The sequence below is a fragment of the Cotesia glomerata genome, linkage group LG5 (genome assembly GCF_020080835.1).
Source record: "Cotesia glomerata isolate CgM1 linkage group LG5, MPM_Cglom_v2.3, whole genome shotgun sequence".
Classification (NCBI taxonomy): domain Eukaryota; kingdom Metazoa; phylum Arthropoda; class Insecta; order Hymenoptera; family Braconidae; genus Cotesia; species Cotesia glomerata.
The window spans coordinates 21,562,774-21,580,059 of NC_058162.1; the positions used below are offsets into that span (position 1 = coordinate 21,562,774).

General features: G+C 29.2%; 4 protein-coding genes across 4 annotated transcripts; 2 read left to right on the forward strand and 2 right to left on the reverse strand.

Annotated features, from left to right (window-relative positions):
* Window positions 1-1,940: 1,940 nt before the first annotated feature.
* LOC123266176 (exportin-6) lies at window positions 1,941-8,947 on the forward strand. The gene is made up of 10 exons (XM_044730211.1): window positions 1,941-2,221; window positions 2,309-2,509; window positions 2,581-2,772; window positions 2,851-3,010; window positions 4,064-4,314; window positions 4,377-4,540; window positions 5,557-7,173; window positions 8,088-8,366; window positions 8,438-8,603; window positions 8,682-8,947. The coding sequence occupies exons 1-10, from the start codon at window positions 2,219-2,221 to the stop codon at window positions 8,757-8,759; spliced, it is 3,111 nt and encodes a 1,036-aa protein (XP_044586146.1). The 5' UTR covers window positions 1,941-2,218; the 3' UTR covers window positions 8,760-8,947.
* Window positions 8,948-9,037: 90 nt separating this feature from the next.
* On the forward strand, window positions 9,038-13,835 carry LOC123266177 (putative aldehyde dehydrogenase family 7 member A1 homolog). The gene is made up of 6 exons (XM_044730212.1): window positions 9,038-9,333; window positions 9,404-9,808; window positions 11,889-12,204; window positions 12,664-12,902; window positions 12,988-13,248; window positions 13,448-13,835. The coding sequence occupies exons 1-6, from the start codon at window positions 9,181-9,183 to the stop codon at window positions 13,658-13,660; spliced, it is 1,587 nt and encodes a 528-aa protein (XP_044586147.1). The 5' UTR covers window positions 9,038-9,180; the 3' UTR covers window positions 13,661-13,835.
* LOC123266179 (rRNA N6-adenosine-methyltransferase METTL5) lies at window positions 13,678-15,580 on the reverse strand. The gene is made up of 2 exons (XM_044730215.1): window positions 15,241-15,580; window positions 13,678-13,983 (listed from the first exon to the last, which is right to left on the reverse strand). The coding sequence occupies exons 1-2, from the start codon at window positions 15,578-15,580 to the stop codon at window positions 13,688-13,690; spliced, it is 636 nt and encodes a 211-aa protein (XP_044586150.1). The 3' UTR covers window positions 13,678-13,687.
* A 12-nt stretch (window positions 15,581-15,592) lies between these two features.
* LOC123266180 (SOSS complex subunit C homolog) lies at window positions 15,593-17,165 on the reverse strand. The gene is made up of 3 exons (XM_044730217.1): window positions 16,967-17,165; window positions 16,772-16,893; window positions 15,593-15,769 (listed from the first exon to the last, which is right to left on the reverse strand). The coding sequence occupies exons 1-3, from the start codon at window positions 16,992-16,994 to the stop codon at window positions 15,617-15,619; spliced, it is 303 nt and encodes a 100-aa protein (XP_044586152.1). The 5' UTR covers window positions 16,995-17,165; the 3' UTR covers window positions 15,593-15,616.
* Window positions 17,166-17,286: the final 121 nt, after the last annotated feature.

Consider the following 17,286-nt stretch of genomic DNA (forward strand, 5'->3'; position numbering starts at 1 on the left):
ATTTACTTTGGTCAAAACATTTTATAAAGTTTGAAGTTTCAATCAACCTCATAGACACAGGAAGATATGCATCGACCGCTTTATATTTATTTTTAAGATAAATTTCTAACGTAAAATCACTCTCATTAATTAAATCATCAGTGCTATCATTATTCAAAGAATTCAATAAAGGTAATAGTCTGTTCACTAAATGACCGAGATAATTACTTGAGTGGTAACGCAAATACTTGTTTTCATAAGCGATAATATGTAAACTATAAACTTTCGTTAGTTTTCTATCATTTATAAAGAAAAACGATCCAATTGGTAATGGAAATAATTTATCAACATTAAAATTACTGTGACGATTATAAGTTACTTGATTCTCTTGATTTTTTGCAGTTAATTCAGTCGCTAAAAACAGTTGAATATTGTTTCTTCTATTATTAAAATTCTTTTCATCGGTGGTATTTTCTTGTAGTAGCAAACTTTTTAGATAATCAAATAAATTTAGTACTTGATCATGAACTGATTCGCCATTGATGTCGTAAAATTGTAAGCGTACTTTTAGTGACATCTTTAATTTTTGTATAATTGCTTCTAAAGAAAGCTATTAAAATTAGTTTTTTTAAAATATGATCATACTTTATACTATCAGTTGCTCCGTGATTCTCGTGATTCAGTATTACGATTCTTCACAAAGTGAAGAAATACATGTTTAAATTATTAAACTAAAATTAACAAATATCGGTCAATTTTTCGGATTTTTGTAACAGCTAAATTATTATAAAAAAATTTTACATCTAGAAAATTTTAAAAAATTATTAGTGAAAATTATTTAAAAATATTTTGTTTTATAATTTATTTACAATTAAAATAAAATGTCAAATGTCTGCTGATTTCAGTATCATCTTAAATTATAAAATTTCTTCTAAAAATAAATAGTAAAAATTTTAATGAAAATTAAATTAGCCGACATCTAAAAATTTTTAGAATTTTTTTTTATTGAAAAAATTACTACAAAAAAATGAAAAAAAGTTTCATTTGTAAAAACTTAAAAAACTATGAGTGCAATTTTTAAAAAATATTTTTCTATTATAATTTAATTATTAAATAAAAAATCAAAAAATAAAAAACTTTGGCTAACTTGAGTATTATAAAAGTTTAAACTTACATTTCATCTTAAAAAGTTTTTTCTTCTTATGACGACCGAGTAGAAAACTATATTAGCTCCTAAAACAAAAAGTACATAATTAAGCTCAAAATAAATTTAATAAAAATCTTACATTTTTAGATTATTAAATTTGTAATCCATATTATCATAATTGAGTACTAAATTACTAAAGAAATACATTTTTTTTTGTTTTTAAAAAAATTACATTTTGTAAAAAAGAAATTTGTGAATATCAAAATTTTCATGAATTGTTATTTTCAATAATTATTATTTTCATTTCGTAACTCTTAGTATTATTAATAATGGTATTTAAAATAAAAATTACCAAGATGTCTTAATATAAAATTTTTTTCTTCTATTAACATTATGTTAATTATTTTTAAATTACTAAAATTTTTTTTCCACATATTTTCATACACTTGGAGTAACTGACTTGTGACAAGTCCAAACACGTCTAAACATTCATTGATGTATCAAAGATGTTTTCTATGATACCAACAGATCAAAGCGGAATTTTAATAGCGCGAAAATTTAAAATAAACAAAAAAAAATTTTTATTTGTTCATTACAAAAAAAAAGTATTATTTTTAAAACAAATTGTACAAAAAAAAATTTCAATAAAAAAAAAAAAAAACAAATTAAAAAATTTTTGAAATCAAAAAAAAATATTTAATTTTTAAAAATTTTTGATTGCAATAATCAATTATTTCAGAGGATATATCAATTATAATTTTTTAAATATTTCAAATGAGCGCCACTATCGCGGTCACCGTCCAGATAATGTCCGCAGGTTCATCTAACTTTCTCACTTATCTCAACAAATATTATCTCTCATAAATAAGAATTAACTAGAAAAAAGGAGAGAGAAACACGAAAAGACTTTCACTATTAATTTTATCAAAGAATCGATCACATTTGACAAGTAGAGCTTAGAAAAAAAACGTATACATCACTCCGTTCTCCAGTTAACCTTAATCTTTATCCTATGTATATTATACATAATATATATAGGTACATATATGTTTTTGCATAATTTAATACCTAAACAGACAAACTGTCATCAACATGGTAAGTAAATAATTTTACATTTTATAATAGTTAAAAATTTTTATAAAATAATTTCATTATCAAAACCTAATTAATTATTTATTTTAGGATGATGCTGCTGCATTACAGCGGTTGGAGCAGTTGATGACTGAATTTTTTTCAAATGGAGCTACAAATGAACGTATACGTACAATTGAGCAAAGTTTGCATGCATTTACAGCACAAATAAACTCATGGAGACCTTGTTTACATTTTTTATCATCAACCAACAATCATTATGTCAGTATGTTCGCACTATCAACACTCGAGGTAATATTAATTACATTAAAAAATTTTTAGAATTTTCGGTAATTAATAATAATTTAATTTTTTTTCAACAGACGACAATTGGAAGGAGGTGGCCAATTTTGCTGTGGGAAGACAGATCATTAATTAGATCAACACTTTATACATTGTCACTTGAGCACAGCGTAGCACCATTTGTTAGAAACAAAATAGTTAAATTAGTTGTCGACATCGCGAAACATGACTGGCCACATTTTTATCCAGACTTTTTCTCAAATATTTTGCAGGTTTATTTTTTTCATTTTTTAAATTATATTTTTCTATGACAGTGATAATGAATAAACTGTTAATTTTTTAATATTCAGTTATTAGGCCACAAACAAACACGTTTATTGGGCTTGATATACTTAAGAACAGCGTCTGAAGAACTGGCAACCCCTAGAGAAGATTTACCTATTCAACGAAAGACTGAATTATTACGTTTGTTAAGTTCTCAAGTGTCAGTGACACTTGAAGCATTGACAGGTAATTTTTTTTTAGTTGTCAGAATTATTTTATTTTATTTCTGGTATACATTCTATAGGGGTGCATGACACCTGTGCATAGACACCAGAAAAATACAATATTATTTAATTATACAGTAGAACCTCTATAACTCGAACTCCAAGGGAGAGGCAAAAAAATTCGAGTTATTGAGGGTTTCAAGTTAGGCTTTTTGACTAATCTTCACTGCTTCAAGCACTTGTAGTTTTTCAGAAAGACTAAGAGTTTTGAGTTTACGTTTTACACTCATTGCTTATTAATTTTTTCACGTGGAGCTGTCAAAATTGATGTGTATTGCAGTGAATCCTAACTAAGTCTACACTGAGAAAAAAAAAATACTTTTATTAAGAAAATTTTCTTGATACAAGAATTAATTTTCTTGAAAATTTTCAAGAATATATATTCTTAGCTCAAGAACTTGTTAAATGGATTGAAATATTTTCTATTTAATTTAAATAAAGCTATTCTCTTGTTTATCTATTATTCAAAGATAAATATTGATGCTTTTCTCTTCAGAAATTAATAATTAACAATAATACTTGAACTAAGCTAAATAGAATGACTGCGCTGCTTATCTTTCTATTTAGAAAATATTTCTGTAAAACACTGTCACTGTGATACAAATAAAACCATTATTATTATTATTATTAATTAACAATAATAGAATATTTGGTCGTCATCGAATTTTTTGAACCAAGAAATTGTTAATTGAGTAAAAGTATTTTATATATGTATTTTATAAAGTATTTTTTACATAAAGTATTTTACTTGATGTGTATGCATCAAGTTAAAAAAAATCATTAGCTAATGTAATGCACAAAGTATAAGTTTTCTTACTACTAACTATATAATATTTTGCAATGAAATATAATACCTTAATTTATAATTCAATGGTTCTAATCTACTTCCCAAAATTCTTGCTTAATAACTTCTTTTTATACTCAAGAGCTTTTAGATTATTGGGAAGTAAATTAAAATATTTTATTGCCACAAAAAAAAATATTTATGATTTTAAATAATTTTTTTTACTTTTAGTTCTGCTTTGTGAGACGATGAAATTGCAAAATCGCTCGGGTACGATGACTCCACCACCGTCACCAACAGGACAAAACGTATTACCACGAGCTCCACTGGATGTTGATGCTTTGTCGATTGGGTGCAGTGAAATTTGTATTGTTACATTGGAAGTACTTGCTCATTTATTCAGCTGGATCGTACCCACTGATTATATTTCTATAAATTTACTTGATGCCATATTTACATGTGCCAAATATCATGATTCTATGGTAATATTAGTGTTATTTTTTTAATGATAATTTTTTAATTGTATATTTTTATTTTTTTTTAGAATGGTAAGCAAATAGAAATGGTGATACAAGCAATGACGACAATTAATGAATTATTATATCGACCATGCTCGCCAAGTATAACAGAGACTTTATTGTTACAAATTTTTAACAATGCTGTGGCTTTATTCCAAATAATGGAACGATTAGATTCTGTTGATGAAAGGTAATTTTAATTTAAATTTAATTTATCAAGTTTTAAAAATCAGCTGTAATAAAATATGCATACATTGAAAAAAAAAAAAAAAAAAAAAATTAGTTTGATTCAAGAGAAAAACTCTTGAATCAAGTAAAATTTACTTAAACCAAGAAAGATTTTTCACTTAAAAAATTTTTCTACTCAAATCAAGACGATGAAGCTCTTCAAAATTATTTTCTTGGTTTAAGAATTCTTCTCGGTAAATATTTACAAGTGGGGTCAACCATTTTAATTTTCATTTTTTTGAACGAAATTTCTAATTGATTTTATTGATATATATATTTTTTTTGAAAAATACATTTTGAAAAATACATAAAAAGAATGAATAATAAAAAAAAAATAGTTGATTATCACAATTTTAACAAATGTTACAAATTTTCAAAAAAATTTATAAATTTTTTAGAAAATTGTGATATTCAACTTTTTTTTTTAAATTGTTCGTTTTTTTTGTACTTTTCAAAAAAATAATACATCAAAAAAAGATAAAATATAAATTTTATCCAAAAACATAAGAGCCAACATTTTTTGCAACTTTTGAAGGCGAAAAAAGCTATCGAAATTTTTATTTTTTTCTTTCACGACATTTTTTATCATAAATACGCTGTAAAAACAAATAATACTGAATTTAACGGACATCTAACAATTTTTTAGATTGTTATAACAATTTAATTGTAAAGAAAAAAATTTAGCAAAAAAATTTCACATGTAGAAATTTTAAAAAATTATAAGTGTGAATTTTTTAAAATTATAAGTGTGAATTTTTAAAAATATTCTTTTTGTAATCATTGATTTGTTATAAAAATTCGAATAATTACCAGATGCCAGCTAATTTCAGTACCATAAAAACAAGCAGAATTAAAAAAAATTAAAAAATGTTAATTTTTCACCTAGATATGGCCAAAAATAGGGTTGACCCCACTTGTAAATAATTATCTTTTTTTTTTTTTTCAGTATAAGTATTTAATAAAATAAAATTTTTACAGTTACATCGACAAGACAACAGAATTCTTACAACTATTCGTAACAAACCATCTAAAACGCGTTGAGTCGTGTTCTAAATTTCCGATAAACACATTGCTAGAAGTATTATATCATCACACATTCAACCAATGCACAACAATCAATGCATATCTACGTAGCCTGGAAGTCTGGAACTCGCTGCTCGAGTCAACTCAATCTAAATACGCTTCGGTAAGCCTTGCTCTAGCGGAGCGCGTTCTTCAAAAAATAAGTTTCAAGCACGAATCTCGCACTCTAAAAGACTTGGACACCGAGACCCTTGACGAGAACCAGGAAACAGAATGGCAACATTTTCTCAGGCGCAACATCGAGTGTCTTGCTAAAATAGCTGAGATATCACCAGTAGAAATCTTCACACTTCTCTACCGGTCCTGGCGCGCCGATCTGGCAATCTACGGCGAACTCGGAATTGCGCTGACAAATAACCACGTTATAATACTAAATGAGTCAGAAGCATCGAAAGTACACGCACATTTACGTGATCTGGCATCGATCACCCAAGCGCTAGCTCGTCTCTACTCGTTATTTCTATCCGAGCAACCAACAAACAACAACAACGCGACTCATGATGATATTAATTCATTGATAGAAGAATTATTAACCCAAACTCTAGATGCGTGTGCATTCGCACGTGACAATAAACTGTACCACGCAGCATTACAGCCACCTGCATTGGTGGTTGATTTGATAGAAATCCACTCGCAATTATTGGCATCACTACAAGCATGGTCTCACTGGATTTGTAAACGTACAGATAAATCCAAAGACGAATTATGCCAACGTTGTATACAATCTTGTGTATGGATATTTAATTTACATAATGACAGTAATTTATTACCACCGGGAAATTTGTTACACTCATCAGTGCATTTATTCCAAACAATAACAGCTGTTCTGCGTCCAAACTTATGGGAACAAACGGCATTTCGTGACTGGCTGTGTGTTAATAATTATCCTTATCTTAAGCCAGATACTGTTAACGTATTAAGACGTGCGCTAATTAATGGAATAGTTCTCGTCAATGGTGATAACGCTGTAAGACAGCGACTTTTGACTACATTTATTCACACCTTGTCCGAACCACTGGGTCAATGTGGACAAGCGATTCCCAATGACATCAATATATCATCAGCTATTGTGCCATTGAAGCAATTACTTGAAGATTGTTGTTCATTGTCGATGACTATTAAAAAATTACTGTACCAGTGCTTGGAGGACACTATCAACCGTGTTCTAGAGCTACTACCCCATTTAATTAGGTCGCAAACGACCTGCGAGATAATAATGAATTTTCTGCACGCAATGTTTCTTGTTTTACAGCAACAACTTGGTGTTGACTTTACGCAGAACGCTGTTCAGGGAATGTTGAATATTTATACTAGTGAAAATATAACTGCAGGTCCAGCGTTAGACCAATTGTTGGAGATATTGATACTTGTTGTATCAGCACCAAGCAATGCATTTAAAGCTTTTGTACCTTCTGTCATTAATTTATGCTTGGGACAAGTTTGGCCTGCTGTTAGTAATAATTTAAATAATTGTATTGATACTACTTTAGTATTACTTAAATTATTTAACAGGTAATTATAATTATTTATCATTTTTAAGGGGGGAAATACGTGTAGAAAGACGTTTTCATGCTGATTTTTTATTAATTTTTTTAAGATATGAAAATTAATGCTATTTATTGAAACTATCAAGTTATTTAATACATATATTTATAATTTACGATAATATAACTTAAAAAGTAGCGGAGATATCAGCTGATACACATCGTAGGTTGTCATCCGACTTAGCAGTTGATGTGCACTATGGAAGCCTCAATTTTAATCTGAAATCAATGGCACAGAAAAATTACTTTTCTTTATACAATTACGCTAAATATGAACCTCCATCATAAGCGATATTTTTATTTAAACTATTTTTTTTTTTAATAATCAATGTATGAAAAAATGACAAAAAATCACGACTTATTTTAACAGCCCTCTAAAAAATGCAAATTTTTACTTTTTATTTGGAATTGAGGTTCATATAGAAGATACACATATAAAAAAAGTAATTTTTCTGTGCCATTGATTTCAGATAAAAATTGTGGCTTCCATACTGCAAACCAACTGCTAAATCGGATGACAACCTACGATGTGTATCAGCTGATATCTCCGCTATTTGTTAAGTTATATTGTTGTTTAATACGAAAAAATACTCATAAATATATCTATAAAATAACCTGATAGTTTCAATAAATAATATTAATTTTTTATACCTTGAAAAAATTAATAAAAATCAGCATAAAAACGGCCTTCTATACGTATTTCCCCCCTTAAGACTGAAAATATGTTGACATTTTTTTTTGCTATTCGATGTAGAATTTTTTAAAATATATATTTAATCAACAAATTCGTCTATCAACTAGTTAGCAATGAAAAATTAAAACATATTTTTAACTTTATATTAGTAAATTATTTTATTAATATTTTCTGATTTTTTTTTTCAGTATTTTGTTACACAGATGGCAATACTTTTATAATGTATCCGTCGTGCGTGCATTTGGACACGCTGAGAGAGAAGAAATAGTTGAAAATAAAGAAGAACTTGTTGCTATTTTAGAAATATTTGGACAAGCATTATTGCAGCTTGATGTCAATATATTTCGTCAGAGTTTACAGAGTTTGGAGCAATTAAATACAAGGTGGAGATTGTATCAAAGGGAAGTTTTTAAAAATCATCTACTGGAACGGTTTTTGATGGCATTATTTACAGTGTTGATTCAAAAGTGCGTATTTATTTTATTTTTTAAAAAATACTGTAATACAGTCTGTAATAAAATTTGTTGTTACTTTTCAGATCGCATAATTTACTAGCAGATGAAATAGCAATAGCAATCCACAATTTAGCATCTGTAAATATAACGTGGTTCTTTAATAATTTTTTAATGACATTTTTGGCTAATTGTGAGTGTCTTGATGATACACAGCGATCAACTTTGCTTAATAATTTTGATAAGTCAACGGTAAGTATCAATCAGTAATTACTCGAGTTGATTACCTACGATATCTTATTATAATATCTCGATTCTTTTTTAAATCAGGATCAGCCAACGCTTACGAGATCTGTACTGCGATTTGTATCTGATCTGCGATGTTATCAAATGTGTCAACTAGTGTAAATAAAATTCCACGACTATAAGATTTTTTAAATTAATATTAAAACAGATTTTTTATCAATTTTTCATCTAAATAGAATAAACTTATAATTAATAACAGTATAGTGAAACACTGCCGTACTTTTATAATGTGAATGAACTGTTGAAAAAAAAAAAAAATTAAATTAAGATTTGATTAGTGAAAAAAAAAAGTTAATTTATCTAAAAATTATTTTTCAGACAATGATTGGTAGAAAAACACGATAAGAGTCACCCTCACTGATAACAAAATTATATATATATATATTATTCTATATAAAAGTGAGTGATAACCCGTTAACTAAAGTCATTATTAAAAACTAAATACTCAGTTTTTTAAACAAAGTTTTTAAATAATAATTATTTCTATTCAGTTACTTATATTATAGTATAGATTATAGATGCCATGTTATACAAATTAATTATACATTTAAATACAAAAATGTCTAACCAAACACGCACTCTTGTTACTGATTCAAAATATAATTTTCTAAAGCAACTAGGATTGACTATCGAGAACCCGGGTCTTTTTGATGGTCGGTGGGGAGGCTCTGGCAAGGTAATATTTATAATTTAATATTTTAATTATTTTATTATTTTTTATTAACAAAAAATAATTCATTTAATAGATAATTGAGTCAATATCGCCTGCAAGTGGTAAAGTAATAGCCAAAGTGCGTGAATCAACACCGCAGGAAGCCATAAACGCTGTAACTGAAGCACGTAAAGCCTGGCCGTACTGGTCGTCTCTGCCAGCACCAGCCCGAGGGGAAATAGTACGGCAAATAGGTGATGAATTACGTCGTAATTTGAAACCACTTGGGCAATTAGTGTCCCTGGAAATGGGTAAAATACTAGCTGAAGGTGTCGGTGAAGTTCAAGAGTACATTGACATCTGCGATTATGCTGTTGGCTTATCACGGATGCTGCCCGGTAATTTGTTTCCATCCGAACGTAAAGATCATGCATTGCTAGAAAAATGGAACCCTGTGGGTGTAATTGGTGTCATCTCGGCATTTAACTTTCCAATTGCAGTTAATATTTATTATTTTTTAAATTAATTATTCTACTGAGTTATTTATTTCGGTTATTATTTACAAGTGGGGTCAACTTCATTTTGGGCCATAACTAGGTGAAAAATTAATATTTCCGTGAAAGGAAAAGATAAAGATCTCGATAGCTTTTTTGCCTTTAAAAGTTGGAAAAAAATTAGCTTTCATGTTTTTGAATAAAATTTCTATTTTATCTTTTTTTGATGTATTTTTTTTAAAGTACATAAAAAAACGAACAATTAAAAAAAAAAATTAGAAAAATGGTTCACCCTAAAGGCCATCCCTGCAACTTCCCACTAATTCCATTCATGGGCGCTTAAAATTGTACTTATGACATTTATGAGATTTTTGAGCTCAAAATATAATTTATGTGATATTTTGAGCTCGCTGAGTTTAAAGAAATAATATTTCTATGCATTTGAGCTCTCCCAGTTCAAAAGTCTGATAGAAGTTTCATAGAACGCTATTTTTGGAATTTTCAAACCGCAATAACTTTTGAATGGATCAACCAATTTTCACGCGGTTGGCGGCATTCGACGCAGTTTTATTATCCTCCTAAGTTATTTTCAGGTTTTAATTGATCGAACCAAAAATTTCGGAGTAATCCCGAAAAAACACTTTTCGGTTTTCTTTCGTTATCTCTCGAACGAATCAACCGATTTCGACCATCTTGGTGGCGATCAACGTGGTTTTTCAAGCTTAAGGGCGGATTAGTTTTTGAAGTTGATCGATAAAGCCGTTTAAAAGTTATTCCAAAAAAACCACTTTCAAAAAAAATTTTTTTCTTATTTTTTTTGAGATTTTTCAAAATTTCTCAAAATCTATCGGTCCGAATCGGTTCAAATTCACAGGAAATCTAAGTTTGAGGGAACTCTTTAAAACGTCGTTTAGTAGATTCCGATCGGTTTAGTCGTTCAAAAGTTATAAGCGAGTCACACACACACACACACACACACACACACACACACACACACACACACACACACACACACACACACACACACGTGACAACATCGCGGGGATAGTCAGGGAAGCTTCCTATGTCCTTAAAACGTCGAGATCTGATGAAAACTCGATTTTTGTAAAACGGGGTGAAAACAATAACTTCCCGATTTTTGAAAATCTTCGATTTTCTTAGCGGGAAGTTAAAAATTTAACATGGCCCAGCATGGATTGACATCACATGGAAAAAACAAGATTACACTGGATAACATTCCAGATTATACTTAGTGACCATTATACTCAGTGACATCTGTAGTGAAAAAAATTTCAGATAGTAACTAGTATAATCCAGATTATACAGAGTGATATCTGGATTATACTCATTGTAATCTCCTATTTTCCCAGTAAAATCTCAGATTATACCGCGTAAGATTCCACTGAATATAATCCGAGATTGTATCCTGTAAAATTTGGATTATACTTAGTGGAATCTTGGATTATACCCAGTGATATTTCCGCGATTTTTTTTTAACCCCTGCGCACTTAGCATTATCATATGACAATGAACACGTTAAATCTTATTGTTACAAGTCTAAACATAAAAATACACATCTTGTACACTATTTTTACATATCTTGTAATTTTAATAATTATAATGGCTATTAAACATATTGTTGCATAGCACAAAATATAAATGTTCGCACACTAATTAATGTACCGATTATATTTTTTTAATGTTCAATATACTGATAATTGACTATAATTCACAAATTGTAAACAACACTACGCACAGACGCTAGAAAGAAAGTGGCGCAGATATCACTGAGTATAATCCAAATTCTATAGGATATAATCTCGGATTATATCGAGTGGAATCTTACGGGGTATAATCTGATTTTACTGAAGGAAATGGGAAATTACCATTTGCCATTCGGTATCTGCCTTGGCATAATTTTTTAATAAACTAAACTAAACTAAAAATTACAATGAGTATAATCCAGATACCACTCAGTATAATCTGGAATGTTATCCAGTGTAATCTTGTTTTTTCCATGCACTTGTAAATAATTACCTTTATTTCTTTACTGGATTCGAAATAATTTATTTTATCTTACAAAAGGTTTACGGATGGAATAGCGCAATTGCAATGGTTTGCGGTGACGCTATTGTGTGGAAAGGTTCACCAACGACTTCGTTGGTATCAATAGCAACCACGAGAATAATAGCAAGTGTTCTTGAACGCAATGGAATTCCAGCTTCAATAGCGTCCCTAGTAACTGGTGGTGCTGATGTTGGCGAGGTTTTGGTCAACGATAAACGATTGCCACTGATATCTTTTACTGGAAGCACTGTAGTTGGCCGTGAAGTTGCTATTAAGGTTCAAGAACGCTTTGGTAAATCGTTACTGGAACTAGGTGGCAATAATGCGCTAATCGGTAAATTCAATTCTATTCATTTTATTCGGCTCCCCGCCTTTATTAATCCGCAAAAATTACCCATGTCAAAATTTCTCATACAAAAATATCTCAAGTACAATAATTTCTCAAACCAAAATTCATCACATCATAAATTAATCTGACGAAAATTAATCATCATTTACGAAAATGCTTATATATCTCTAACGATAAAATGAACCTTTGGTCATGGTTTTTTGTGGGTGTTTATTCGACATTAGACAAACACATACGCTTGATACCGTGTTGAGAAATTTCGGTCTGAGAAAATATATTCGAAGATATTTTTGCCATGAGAAAATATTGCTAGGATAAAATATTGCATAAGAAATTTTGTCATAGGTAATTATTGCATGAGAAATAAAAGACGGTCACCATTTTATTCTTATCTGTTCAAAATTAATAATTGTCTTTAATTATCTGTTTAATAATGTTGATCAGTTGCTAATGACGCTGATCTGGAGATGGCTGTAAGAGCTGCTGTGTTTTCATGCGTTGGAACTGCTGGACAAAGATGCACGACAACGAGACGCTTGATTTTAGATTCTAAAATAAAAAATGAATTTGTTGGGAGATTACGCACTGCGTTCAAAAGTATTTTAGGAAGAATTGGAGATCCTTTAGATGAGGCGACACTCTATGGACCTTTGCATAATCAACATGCGGTTGACGCTTTTAAAGTAATATTATTTAAGCTTAGTTGTGGTATTTTAATAATTCTTTGTTATTGACGAGGTATTTTTTTTTCTTAATAAATAAATACAGACAACGGTAGCAAAAGCTGTAGCCAATGGTGGAACGATTGAATTCGGTGGCAAACAAATAGATCGTCCAGGCTTTTACGTCGAGCCAACAATTATTTCAGGACTCGGATCGGACGATGAAGTTGTACAAAAAGAAACTTTTGCACCTATTGTGTATATTTTAGAAACTAATTCCATTGAAGATGCTATCGCCCAGAATAATAGCGTTGAGCAAGGTCTCAGTAGCTCTTTGTTCACTAAAAATTTGTCAAGCGTATTTCAGGTAATGCAAAAAATTTATTTATTATTACAATATTAATATTAATTTTCATTATTAGAACGAATTCTGATCTGAATAAAAATTAGATTTGACTGAAAATTAAAAAATTCATGATCAATCGATAAAAAAAATTTTAATATTGACTAAAATATTTTTTCATGTATTAATATTTATTATTAATTATTTTTATTGAATCTATTAGTGGATAGGCCCACACGGATCTGACTGTGGAATCGTCAACGTCAACATTGGAACCAGTGGAGCTGAAATTGGTGGAGCTTTTGGCGGTGAAAAAGCCACTGGAGGTGGTCGCGAGAGTGGTAGCGATGCATGGAAAGCTTACATGCGTCGCTCAACAGTAACCATTAATTATGGCAACGAACTACCACTTGCCCAAGGAATAAAATTTGAATAAAAAATAAAAATTTGTAATTCATTAAAATTATGAGTTTATAGAAAATCGTATAAAATCTACTTGTATATCAACAGACTCTTTTTTATGAAATTTGTATGCCTGAGGTAAATCGTATCTCAGTTCAGCGACAACCGTCGCCTCACAATTGAACTGTTTAGCTTTCTTCAGTATAAAATTCCTGGTTGATGTTTTGTGTAGCGAGTACACCGCGTTCCGCGACAACTTTGTCGCTATTTCCAAAAACTCCATGTCTATTCCAGCGTTATTTTTGGTACCAAATGGCGGATTCATTATCACCGTGTCAAATGCTTTTTCAAATTTACCTGTTAATTTTTAAATAAATTTTACTTTTGTATTTAGATTAATGTCAATTACAACTAACGTTTGTGCTTAACATATAAAATTCTTTTATGCACTGATAAAAAAATTAAGAGCCAAAATCTTGTACCAAGAATACCATTTTGAAGAAAATGATTTTCTTGAATCAAGAGAATAAATTCTTGAGACAAGAAAAATTTACTCAACTCAAGAATAATTTCTTGACTCAAGAAAATCATTTTCTTCAAAATGGAATTCTTGGTTCAAGATTTTGGTTCTTTAGTAAAGTTAATTTTTTTATCAGTGTGTATGTTTGTTCCAATTTAAGTTTAAGTTTTAATTGAATAATTAAAATCTCATAAGTTTTCTATCAAGTTAACCCAAACATATTGTGATTAAAAAATTTTAATAAATTATAACTCAACAGTTTTCCTAAAATCACAAGCAAGATTGGTAATTATTTACAATTGGGGTCAACCCCATTTTGGGCCATAACTAGGTGAAAAATTAACATTTTCAATTTTTTTTTCTGATTCTGCTTGTTTTTACGGCGAATTTACGATAAAAATTGTCGTGAAAGAAAAAAATAAAGATTTCGATAGTTTTTTTGTCTTCAAAAGTTGGATAAAATTTCTATTTTATCTTTTTTTGATATATATATTTTTTAAAAGTACATAAAAAAACGAACAATTAAGAAAAAAAGTTCAATATCACAATTTTCTAAAAAATTTATAAATTTTTTTGAAAATTTGTTGAAATTGTGATAGTCAACTTTTTTTTTAATTGTTCATTTTTTATGTATTTTTTAAAAAAATAAAAATATATCAATAAAATCAAATAGAAATTTCGTTCAAAAAAATAAAAATTAAAATGGTTGAATTGTAAATATTTACCGAAAGATTTCATGAAAATTCAGATAAATAGTATTTTGATCATACATACGAAGAATATTACACATTAGGTAAATAATACGGCTGTCCAATTTCAAAACACAGTAACTGACAATTTTAAGATATTAAAAAATTTTTCTTGTTAAAAAAAAATTTGCGAGCCTAATTAATGAAAAATTTGATTTATGAATAAAAAATACTTGAATATAAATATTTTTAAGAAAAAATACTTGAAATTAAGGTCTAAAAGTTATAAAAAATGCAGCAATATTAAAAAAATCAGATATAACAATTTTGCAGTTACTGTGTTTTAAAATTGGATAGCCGAATAAATTACATTAAATGAGACATTTAGCTTAAAATAAAATTTACCTGGTAAATATTTAAGAATGTCACACTGTACAGCTTCGACAGACAAATCAATGTCTTCACAATTTCTCGAAAGAATTTCCAACGCATCAGTATCTATTTCAAAGCCTACAACATAATCGGCGCCCAGCATCCGTGCTCCAAGCGACAGTACACCGCAACCGGTACCCAAGTCCGCTACTGATTTACCCTCAATGTCATTAAACTGTGTCTGGGCAGTATAAAGCAAGTGAGCGCCAATATGGGCGCTTGTTGAGTATTGCTCCAAGTTTACTTTCGGCCTTTCAAATCCGTCCAATTGTTGCAAATATTGTTCTAATTCCTTTAATCGCATGGATGCCATCCTTATTTCCTATTTAATTACTTACCTACTTATTAATTATTTGGTGTCAAATCGCGGTAATACAGGAAGTATTAAGTTGCCGAAGGAGGAATCTTGCGTTACAAAGTAACCAAATGATGTAGCATGGGCGTTATGCAGTGCAGTACGTTGGTTTGCGTTCATATTTACTCCATCGTTAGTCGATGTCGCCTGATAAAATTATTTTATTTTACTTAATGTATTCAATATTTTTTTTCTTTCAATTATATGGGAGATTCTCTGTAAGGATGTTTTTTGCTGTCCCAGGCATTTTTTTTATTAGAAAAATTGTTATTTTGTTACTAAAAAAAATTTATTACGAAAGTAAAAAAACATTTCTATTTGGAGCATTGAAAACTAAAATGAAATAAATTTTGGTTTTTTTGCTATAAATTCGTAAACCACCGAAATGTCGGTCCTCTGGGCTGTCCCATTCCCAAAATTAAAACTTTAAGATTAAATTTTAAGTTATTCGTCAATAATATATAATTTGGTCCATAATGTTTATAAACTTAATTAGTTTATAAACAATCTTCTTCAATAAAAAGTACCGAAAATTAATTTTTTTCATTAAATTCATTAAACCAAAGTTTGTCCCACGCATTTTAAGATCAGTCCCCTGCCAGAAGTTCAAAGCCAAAAAAAAAAATCCAGCGTGTTATTTTACCTTTTGTAAGGTTTATAAGGATCTAACTAGCCTTGAGTAAATAACCATAGGGCTGTTAGCGCTTTATCGCTATTTTATATAGTGTCAAAGCACCGTTTGTGCTGGAAATATGTGTCTGGCCACTTCAAAACTCAGTCCCCTGGCAGCTATTTTTATTTATGAAATTGGATCCATAAGTCTTAATATTATTCTAATTAATGTAAACATTCATTGAGAACTTGAAAAGTTGAATGCATTGAAATAGTTTGTTTGATTTTTCTCAATTTGATAAAAAAAAAAAGTCCCCTGGCAAACAGTCCCCTGTGATGTTATGTGTCAAAAGACACACAAATATCGGAAAAGCAAAAATTTATTCGGCTGTTTATTTATTATGATTAAGCTGATAGTTTTGTAGCCCTTGTTAATTTTTTTTCTAATAAAATAAAAAATAATTTGATCGGACAATTTTGTACAGATTTAAGACGTCCTTACAGAGAATCACCCATATATTGATAATTAATAATTACATTAGACGCTGATGACGTTGGCGGTGTGTTCAATGATGTACCCAGTGTTGGAGCAACACCTTGTTTCAATAACATTTGTTTCTTCAACTGCAACTCTTCCAATATTTTTCTGTTTTGCAATTCTAAAAATAAAAATTTATTAGATAAATTAAATTAAATTATAATTGTAGTTATAATAAATGAAAATATAATTACCTCGTGAATTAGGTTGTGAAAAAGCCATCAAATTAGGTTATGATTAAAAATGAAATAATTACGTCAAAAAAAAAAATATCTGGAATTATTCCGCATCAAATTGCGACTGAAAATATTTTAAGAGTAATTTTTTTTTTTTTTTTTTTACAATTAATAAAAAATTTCGTTTGTTACGAAGGTTTTAAAAACATCTCTAGGCGGCCATTTTTCCCAAATTTATTTATTTATTCCAGAAGCCATTTAATCACTAGACTAAAAAAAGTTGTTTGCGCAGGCGTGTAATTTGAGCGCCGTCTTGCGGGAATATTTACAGCTCAGTC

Bases quoted from the DNA above. Each gene is read 5' to 3' on its own strand.
- LOC123266176 (XM_044730211.1), top strand. The intron at 3,011-4,063 runs GTAATTTTTTTT...TTTTACTTTTAG, and splicing joins GACACTTGAAGCATTGACAG to TTCTGCTTTGTGAGACGATG. The intron at 8,367-8,437 runs GTGCGTATTTAT...GTTACTTTTCAG, and splicing joins TTTACAGTGTTGATTCAAAA to ATCGCATAATTTACTAGCAG.
- LOC123266179 (XM_044730215.1), bottom strand. From the start codon at position 15,580: ATGGCATCCATGCGATTAAAGGAATTAGAACAATATTTGCAACAATTG. The intron at 13,984-15,240 runs GTAAATTTTATT...AAAAATTAACAG, and splicing joins CATTCTTAAATATTTACCAG to GTAAATTTGAAAAAGCATTT.
- LOC123266180 (XM_044730217.1), bottom strand. From the start codon at position 16,994: ATGGCTTTTTCACAACCTAATTCACGAG. The intron at 16,894-16,966 runs GTAATTATATTT...TTTTATTTTTAG, and splicing joins TTCACAACCTAATTCACGAG to AATTGCAAAACAGAAAAATA. The intron at 15,770-16,771 runs GTAATTATTAAT...TAATTTTATCAG, and splicing joins CAACGTCATCAGCGTCTAAT to GCGACATCGACTAACGATGG.
- LOC123266177 (XM_044730212.1), top strand. From the start codon at position 9,181: ATGTTATACAAATTAATTATACATTTAAATACAAAAATGTCTAACCAA. The intron at 9,809-11,888 runs GTTAATATTTAT...ATCTTACAAAAG, and splicing joins CATTTAACTTTCCAATTGCA to GTTTACGGATGGAATAGCGC. The intron at 12,205-12,663 runs GTAAATTCAATT...AATGTTGATCAG, and splicing joins TGGCAATAATGCGCTAATCG to TTGCTAATGACGCTGATCTG.